General features: G+C 36.4%; 1 protein-coding gene across 5 annotated transcripts in view; it reads left to right on the top strand.

Annotated features, from left to right (window-relative positions):
* Window positions 1–9,348, top strand: part of KIAA1328 (KIAA1328 ortholog) — a 320,199-nt gene that overhangs the window by 117,651 nt on the left and 193,200 nt on the right. For all 5 annotated transcript variants that reach the window (XM_032310986.1, XM_032310985.1, XM_032310989.1 and 2 more), the window contains one exon: window positions 1–128. In XM_032310986.1, coding sequence (XP_032166877.1) covers window positions 1–128 — 128 coding nt within the window. The remainder of the gene's footprint in view (window positions 129–9,348) is intronic.

Below are 9,348 nucleotides of genomic sequence, written 5' to 3'. Positions count from 1 at the left end.
CTCTTCAGCTACAGTATAGAGAATGCCAAGAACTTCTAAGTCTCTATCAGAAATATCTATCAGAACAGCAAGAGAAGCTCACCATGTCTCTCTCAGAACTTGGTGCTGCTAGAATGCAGGAACAACAGGTAAGCATCTTTATTCTTAACCTTTTCTTGACTTTAATGGATTAGCAAGATGTCAGAAGGAGCATTTGCCTTTACTTTGAGTCACAGAATATAACATTGTCTTAAAGCATATAAGTATATCATGTGATTGAATTGTGTCATTTACTTCTTTTTTTTTTTTTTTTCATCTCCTGTTCCTGGGGCCCAAAGGTCAGGAATGATTACTTAAAGCAGGCTGTGGGTCAGTGAGAAAGCTCCTACTTGTCTGAAACCACAGCAGAAATGGTAAAGAAAACTCACTACTCTGTTGCTTAATGAAGAAGATCACGGGGCTATTTGCTACCCATTGTCCTTATGGAAAACACTAATGAGCCTTTCCTAACTCACGTTTTACATTTTTGGAATAATAAAGTGACTGGTGCCTTATAAAATCTTTAATTGGAGAAAACTGAAATATTTTGCATGATTTTATATTTGTATGTATATATTAATCACATAAGTATGTATGAGAGTCTTCATATATAAATCTACATATATATCATTAAATGGTATATATTGTATAATTAAATGTTCAGAACCCTGCCAGTCGTAATATGAAACAAGCTCTAAAAACTTATTTCTTGCCCTCTAGCAAGTGATACTTTGTATCTGTTTCATATCCAAATGAGTTTAAATCTTCAAATGAATGAGAATAGTAAATGTTATATACTAAAACATTGTAGAAGAAACTGTGCAGTAGGGCGTAAGCCATTCATATTAAAGCCTGGCGAATGTGCTAACATGCTATCTCCCCCTTGTGAATAATATCACAAACCTGTGAATGGTTTTTTGCAGTGCTTCTAAAGAACATCATTGCTGTTTAGCCTAGAGACCACTACCTCAGATAAGTTAAGAGTTTGGGCCAAGAAAACTTCAGTTTTGAACTTGAAGTTTAGACTCATAGAAAGGTTAAGATAATAAATAATAATTTTGTTGGAATGTTATGTAGCTCAGACCTATAACATATCCTTGTTTTGAAGTCACAACATTGATAAGAAACGGCCTCACCTGGCTGGCTTGGTCAGTAGAGCATGCAGCTCTTGATTTCAGGGTGGTAATTTCAAGCAGAAAATGGCCAAAGTATGAATGGCTTATTTGAGAGCTTGTTTGGAGGTTCTAGCAGGGGAGCGCAGCTACTCGTATACCCTTGACCGAAGAACGGTCCTCTCCTCTATCGGGGAAGGTCGTCCTCTTCGACCGAGCACGCAGCTTCGGGAGGGACGCACATGGAGCGGTGAGGGAGGAAGGGGACACCCGCCTAGGCAGCCAGATCAGCCGAATCAACCCTGGCGATCAATGGGGTGACAGATGTCGCAGCCAGATCGCCCTCACATCCTGAATGGCTTATTTGTATCCTAACTTGAAATCATTTCTTTTGTTCTGTTTTCTGAAAAACCTAGATGAGGCAGAGGATGGTGGCAGCTAATCTTGATGGTTTGGCTGGATTTTTCCCTGCCTCTTTGAAAGCAGGGCAGGCAGTTTTTAAGGTGGTCCTTCTGTGTTGTTCTCGGGTAGGTTGGAGAAAATTGTACCACAAAGATCAGATTTCTGACCTTTACTCTTGTATTGCCACTCCTTCCCTCTGTGTGACAAAGGTGTGTTGGGGGCACAAAAATGAAGGGCAGCCCATTTTTCAAGAATATTGGAGAGGAGGAAGAGGGTTTTTCGGTTGCCAGTGTAGAGCCTTAGGACCTTAAAGATAGAGACTGAGAGTCAAGGAATAATCATAAGATGGCTCTGAAGACATCCAGGGGCCTCGAAAGACTTCTAGATAAGTAAGCCTCACTCTTTTTTTTTTTTTTTTTTTTAATCTACTTTTGCAATTGGGGGGAATCAGAGTTTCTCAGTATTAATGTTTTTATGTTTAAGTTAGTGATTTTTAAAGGTTTCACTGAGACCCATCATAATTAACACTGACTAACCTTAACTTTGAAGAACAAAACTAAAAAAAAAAATCACTAATGATAGAATGAAAATGTTGGCCAAATATATGGAGAGAGCACTCTCAAAAACAAAAACAAAAAAGATACTTTTGAATTTTCATTTTGACTTAGTCATGAGAAAATTTTAAAGCCATGTTTTCAGGAAGTGCCTGATAGTCAAGTCATTATGTCTCATGTGCAATGAAAATGAAATTCAAGTCACTTATGGGCTCTGCCACTTGAATTTAGGGAATATAAGTTTCTTTTTGAATGCCAATTGGAGATTGTCATCTTGCCTCCTATGTATCTGTTTTGTTGTAACAGACTTCTTTTACCTGAACAAAGGTAAACACCTTCTCATTTCCTTTCATGGGAATTGGGTAAGTTTGGTCAACAAGTTTGTTTTATGTCAGGAAGGGCATCACTGTAATAACTCTGCTTCTGAATGAGGATGTCAGGTAAATATTAAATTTGATTTGTTCTCAAAATAAGGTATTTTTTTAATTTAACTGATGTTCAGATTTTGTGATGGAGATGGCAGCAGTTCATTTTTCATGAGGCATTTATTTGATTTTAAGCGAGTTTATGTTTCTTCTTTGCATTGTTGGCATCTGGCTCAAATTGCATGTAAATTTTGCTTATAGTTTAATTAAATCCACAGTGCTCCAGAAGAATGCCCTACTGTATGATTTTCTTCTTTGACTTCTGCCATTTCCTTGAAACTACTCCATTTACAAGGTGAATGCTTTCCTGTTTCTCCCTCATCCTCTTTCTTGCTATGCCTCAAAGGTGAATTTTCTCATTTATTTAGCCTGGATTCATTGTGGATTCTAGAAATATTTTTCACTTGTTCTATATAGATGAAAGTATTTCATTGATGTGTTTCTTTTCTTCATTTCCCTATCTTAAAAAGTAATTCTTACCCATAGTATAACCATGGTCTTGGATGTGGGAGGATCTACTAACTATAGTTTTGTCCTACGTACATTTTAGAGTATAGCTTTTCTTTTCTTTTTTTTTCAAAGATCTTATTTGCCATAGATAGAGAGAGAGAGTACACACAAGCAGATAGAAAGGCAGACAGAGGCAGCGAGAGAAGCAGGCTCCCTGCCGAGCAAGGAGCCCGATGCAGTCAGTCCCGGGACCCCGGAGTCATGACCCGAGCCAAAGGCAGCGGCTTAACCAACTGAGCCAACCAGGCGTCCCTAGAGTATAGCTTTTCTTATCACAGTTGAGTGTTATTTCTCTTTTGTGGATCTGAACTTAATGTTACCTCAAACTATGATGCTTATAACTTCTACTTTAGTCTTAATAGGCTCTACCACTTTAGAAATGTTACAGTATTTCTGAAGTATTCTTTATATGAAGAGAAAGCCTAGGTAGCATTTTGAGTAGCTTCTCCCACTGTCACTCAAAAATGTTGGTATGTAAGCCTACCTAATTGTTTTTCTTACCTCTTCATTTTTTTTTTGTCAAGAAGATATAAAAAGGAACATTTGGAATCTTCTTGAGATTTCCCCTTTTCTTTAAATTGGACAAAATCATTATTACTTTTCAGCCATGGGCAGTAGATATTAATGAATCTCTACTGTTCTGATCTGGTAAAAGGCCTTTTATAGGAACTTTTCCATCTTGTTCATAATTACTTGTTCCATGTTTCTTAATTTGGGTCTGGGCCATGGATTGAACAGAATTTGAAAAATACTAAAGATAAATCATTGCTGAGTATATGTTTAATGTTTCTCAGTGGTTTCTACTACCATTGTCTGCATAGTTTTGTAAAAAGAGTTTTTGTTGTGCTTAGGGCCACAGTACCTTAGGACTACTTCCTATTCCGTGATTACTTTCATCTATTTTTTTTGGCTAAATTTTTCTTGTTGTTGTTTAACTACCATACGTAGTCATGTGGCAGTTGAGTTCCTTACCATTTTAATTCTAATTTTATTCATTTTAATGAGTATTTAATGTGTAATATTTATTTTATTTCCATCTAGTACTAAGCTACCTTTAAATTTGTTATAAGAAGCCCAAACTTTATTGGCGGTCCAGAAGTTTCACCGTACTTCTGACAAACCAAATCAAAGAAAAAGTCATGCTTTTTGGGTATCTATAACAGAATGTCTGGCTCAATGTACTAAGCTCACAGAATAAAAGATCTATAGCGATAACAAGAATATGATTAACAGCTGACTTCTCATCAGAAACAATAAAGGACGGGGTGCCTGGGTGGTTCAGTGGGTTGGGCTGCTGCCTTCGGCTCGGGTCATGATCTCAGGGTCCTGGGATCGAGTCCCGCATCGGGCTCTCTGATCAGTGGGGAGCCTGCTTCCTCCTCTCTCCGTCTGCCTCTCTGCCTACTTGCGATCTCTCTCTGTCAAATAAATAAATAAAATCTTAAAAAAAAAAAAAAGAAACAATAAAGGAAAGAGGCAGTAGGTTTGCATAGGCAGACAAAGAGCTAACGAGGGCGGGGCGAGGGGTGCTGGGGAACAACCTAGCAGTCAAGGAAAGCTATCCTTCAGAAGTGAAGTTGAGATAAAGACAATCCTAAATTAAAAAAGACTGAGAGAGCTGGTTGCTAGCGTACCTGCCTTACAATATATACTAATAGAAGTTTGTTTGTATGAAAAGAAATGACGTAAAATGGTGATTCAAATTCACTGAGAAATAGAGCACTGGTGAAAGTAATTATGTATCCTTCTTTTCTCAAATACCTTAAAAGATACCTGAATAAAACAATAATTATAAAACTGTATCATTGAGTTTATAAGATGTAAAGATGGTATGTGTGTGTATTTGCACAAGGGGAAGAGAGTAGAAGAGAGCTATATTGGAGAAAGTTTTCTGTTACTGGGATAAAACTCTTTATTCATAAATAATATGATCTTGTATGTAGAAAATCTTACAGAATCAGAAAAAAACCTGATAGAGCTAATGAATGAGTTCAGTAAGGTTGCAGGATACAAGCAAGATCAATAGGCAAAAATAAATTTTATTTCTCTTTACTACCAATGAACAACTTAAAAAATGGATATATATTTAATGAAAGCAGTATAAGACTTATACACTGAAAACAACAAAACATTGCTGAGAGAAATTAAAGATCTAAAGAAATGGTATTCCATGTTTATGGATTGCAAGACTCAAGACTGTTAAAGTGTCAGTACTTTCCAAGTTAATCTGTAGATTCATTGCAGTTTCTATCAGCTTTCCAGCAGATTTTGATAATTTTTTTTTGCAGAAATTGATAAGGTGATAAAATTTATATGGAATTACAAAGGAATGAGAATAGCAGAAAACAATTTTGAGAAAGAAGAGCAAATTTGAAGATTATTCTTTACAATTTCAAAATTTACTCTAAAGCTACAGTATAATAAAAATTTAACCAAACTCACATGACTTTTCCCCCTTGCCAAAACCACACAACCACAAGGAATGTATTCTGTCAACAACCTGAAATTGGAAGCAGGTTGTTCTCAGATATTCCAGATTAGAGCCGAGTCCAGCTGACATCTTCCAGTCTTAGGAGAAACCAAGCAGAGAACCTAACCAAGCCTGCCTGGACTTCTGACTTACAGAACTATCAACTAATGAATTTGTGGTTTATTTTAAACCACTGCATTTGTGGCAATTAGTTATGCAGAAATAGAAAACAAGACATACAGTATTCACGATAGTATGGTTCACACCATCTATATGATGGGCATATAGATCAATGCAACAGAACTATGAATTCAGAAATAAACTCTAGCAATTATGGTAAATGATTTTCAACAAAGATGCTCATGCAGTTCATTGGGGAAAAAATAACGTTTTCAGCAGGTAAATTGATAGGACAATTGGACACTTACAGAAAAGATAAATTTAGACCCTTCATACCATCCACAAAATTTTCTTTAGCCATCCACAAAGATTAACTTCAACATTATTCCAAGATTAAGGACACCTTTTTTTGAAACCTAAGTTCAGATAGTAATTTTTTTCAGTACCAGTTTTGTTTTCTTTAAGTGCAGTGCTCTTTTATGTATATTGCAGTAACCATCTGAACTTAAACACTGATCACAATATATCATTGAGTCTTATATAATTAATAGTAACCACAAGTAATGCCTTTAAATAAGGATAAAAGTATTATTCTATGGTACATAAAATTCTTAATAAGAAAGAAAAAATCTAGTGGATGTTCTGAGATTCCAGTAACTGCAAAAATCAAGAGATTCCAGAACAGTGCCTGGAGCTTTGCTCTTCAGAACCATATTAAGACCATTTCAAAATGCCTGGGTGACTTGCTGGTAAATTCAGTGTGCTTATAGGTTTGTTTCCCAAATCCACTCTAAAAGCTGAACTTTGGGGCACCTGGGTGGCTCAGTGGGTTAAAGCCTCTGCCTTTGGCTCAGGTCATGATCCCAGGGTTCTGGGATCGAGCCAGGCATCAGGCTCTCTACTCAGCAGGGAGCCTGCTCTCCCCCCATCCCCTACCTGCCTCTCTGCCTACTTGTGATCTCTATCTGTCAAATAAATAAATTAAATCTTTAAAAAAAAATAAAAATAAAAGCTGTAACCTTAAGTCAAGAAATAATGCTAATCAATAAAATATATACTTTTAATAGCCAAGGAAAAAGAGTAAGAAATGCTTGACAGGTCAGTGCACTTAATAAATCTGTTACTGTATCAGGCATGTTGCAAAGATTTTCTCTTCAGGGGGAATTAATATTAAAGTGTGCTCCATTTGTATGAATCATAATGATAATGAAGGTCCTCAAGTCCCAGCAAACTTTGTTGACCTTGGCATACTGTGCATGAATTTTGAAACGTAAGATGACTGTGCCTATTAAATTTCTCTGCCACCATGAATCGTGAGGATTGGGCTAAGGCAAACAATTAGAAGGGTCATTATTTATCTCCCACCACCACCACCTAATCAAATACATTCTTAAGCTCAGTCCATGGGATTTTGGCTTGTCTACTCTTCTGATGTCCTTTACCCAAAAAGTAAAGTTAAAATGTGGCAGAATTTAAAATATTATTGTAAAAAAAAACAGGTAATATAAAGAATATGCCTGAGAGAGAGTAGAGAGAGACAGAGACCAGAGAATACAATGCTTTATCAAAATGCAGAAAAATTTGCTGAAATGTAAGTTAGGAGAACTCCAATAAAGAACATGAGAAGTCTGAATACTTGGTCACATTTACTAACTCTGACTCACTGCATGTTACTGGTCTTTTAAAGTGTAAGTTATATTACTTTAGGAAATTATAACTCAAAGCATAGACTACAGAAAACCTATAGACAGTAAAAAGATCAATGATTGCCTGGGGTCAGTGGGAGGGGAGAAATAAATAGGTAGAGCATTTCTTAAAGCCCATGGAACTCTATAACACAGAGACACAAAGAGTAAAGCCTAATGAAAATAATGGATTTTGTGAACTTCAGGTAATAATGCGTCAGTATTGATTAATCAGTTGTGACAAATAAACTACACTTACAGATGATGTTAAAAATCAGGGAAACATGAGGTAAAGAAAGGCTGTATATCTTGTCTGTCTAAAAATTTTTAAATCTACTTTTCAATTTAAATGCTTTAAAATGTCTATTATTGTAAAAAAAATACAATGAAAATAAAATGCAGGGTATTATACACTCTAAAGTTGTTACCAAAATTTGTTTTATATTCTTAATGAACTATGTTCTCCTGGCCATTGGCTGGACTGTCACAAGTTACTTAACTGGAGAGCAAGCATAGCCATCTAGTATCTGTATTTTTAAGCTTAATTTTATTTTTTTTTCATATTTAATACATGTCATTTAATCCATGCAACAAGACTGTGAGATAATCCTTTTTTTGAAAGTAGTGTATTATCTCTTCTTTCTAACAAATATCCACAAAATTTAATGGCTTAAAATACACATTTATTTTCTCACAGTTTCTGTGGGTCAGAAATTCAGTCAAGTCTTAGGTGGTTCCTGTGCTTCAGGGTCTCTTGCAGGCTGCAATGAAGGTGTTGACAGAGGCTGTGTTCTTATGTGAAGGCTTGACCAGGGAGGGGTAGAATCTGCTTCCATGCGCATCACATAGTGGTTGGCAGAAATCAGTTTCTTATAGGTTTTTGGACTGTAGGCCTCCGAGCTGGCTAACGGCTGGAGGCCACCCTCAGTTCCTTGCTATGTATGCCTCTCCAGGGTGGCTCCTTGTTTCATCAAAATGTACAAGCCAAGAAGGTGAGAGAGACTACTTACTAACAAGACAGAAGTTGCCGTTTTATATAACGTAATAGAAGGAGTGATCTTTCATCACTTTTGCTATATTAGAGGCAAGTCCTAGGTCCTGGTACACACAAAAGGAGATGATCACACACAAGAGCAAGATCCCAGGAAATAGGGATCCTTGGGTTCATCTGAGAAGCTGCTTGCCATAGTCAAGAAATTAAGCAGGTTGTATACCACAGCGGTATTTGAGTATCTGTCTGGAAATATATTAAACTCTTGGGGCATATTTCTCTAGGTAGGATTCTAGGTTGTTTTGTGAAAGTTTTTATCTTTATTTTCAGTTGTCTATAGTCTTGATTTTTCTCGTACTTTATATGAATTTTGTGCTAGAGAAGTCATGGTGGCTGTCCAATCTGCAGAATGGATTATTTTTACTAGTTCTTAAATATTCTACTTTTCAGTATATTTTCCCCATTATCTCATTTATTATGGCCTTTTTGTCATTTATTGGACATTTATACTAATTACCATAGACCATTTCCTACGAATTTGAGAGAAAAGATCAGTTTCTATACACTCCATTGAAAGTCGTGCATACCTAACTCAGATCTTTAAATAAGGCTAATTGAATAAAAATAAATAAATATTTGAGGAAATACTGTATGTCTCATAATCACTGAAAACCAAATCAACATGAAAGACATATATTTACTATTGTCTTAATGTTAATTTTTTCAAATTTGGACTGTAGGCCTCCGAGCTGGCTAAAGTCTTTCACATACTTGGATATTCCACAAGTATTTTTCAAACCAGAAAGTCTATTTTTCAGTGCAACCTAGACACCAGTACTTGACTATTGACTTTAAGAAATAGGTTTTTTAGGGGCGCCTGGGTGTCTCAGTGGGTTAAGCCACTGCCTTCAGCTCAGTTCATGATCCCAGGGTCCTGGGATCAAGCCCCACATCGGGCTCTCTGCTCAGCAGGGAGCTTGTTTCCCTTCCTCTCTCTCTGCCTGCCTCTCTGCCTACTTGTGATCTGTCTGTCAAATAAATAAATAAAATCTTTTTAAAAA

Source organism: Mustela erminea, chromosome 13 (assembly GCF_009829155.1).
Source record: "Mustela erminea isolate mMusErm1 chromosome 13, mMusErm1.Pri, whole genome shotgun sequence".
NCBI classification, from domain to species: Eukaryota; Metazoa; Chordata; class Mammalia; order Carnivora; family Mustelidae; genus Mustela; species Mustela erminea.
Note: the sequence above shows the minus strand (reverse complement) of the source record. Positions and strands in the feature narration are given on the sequence as shown.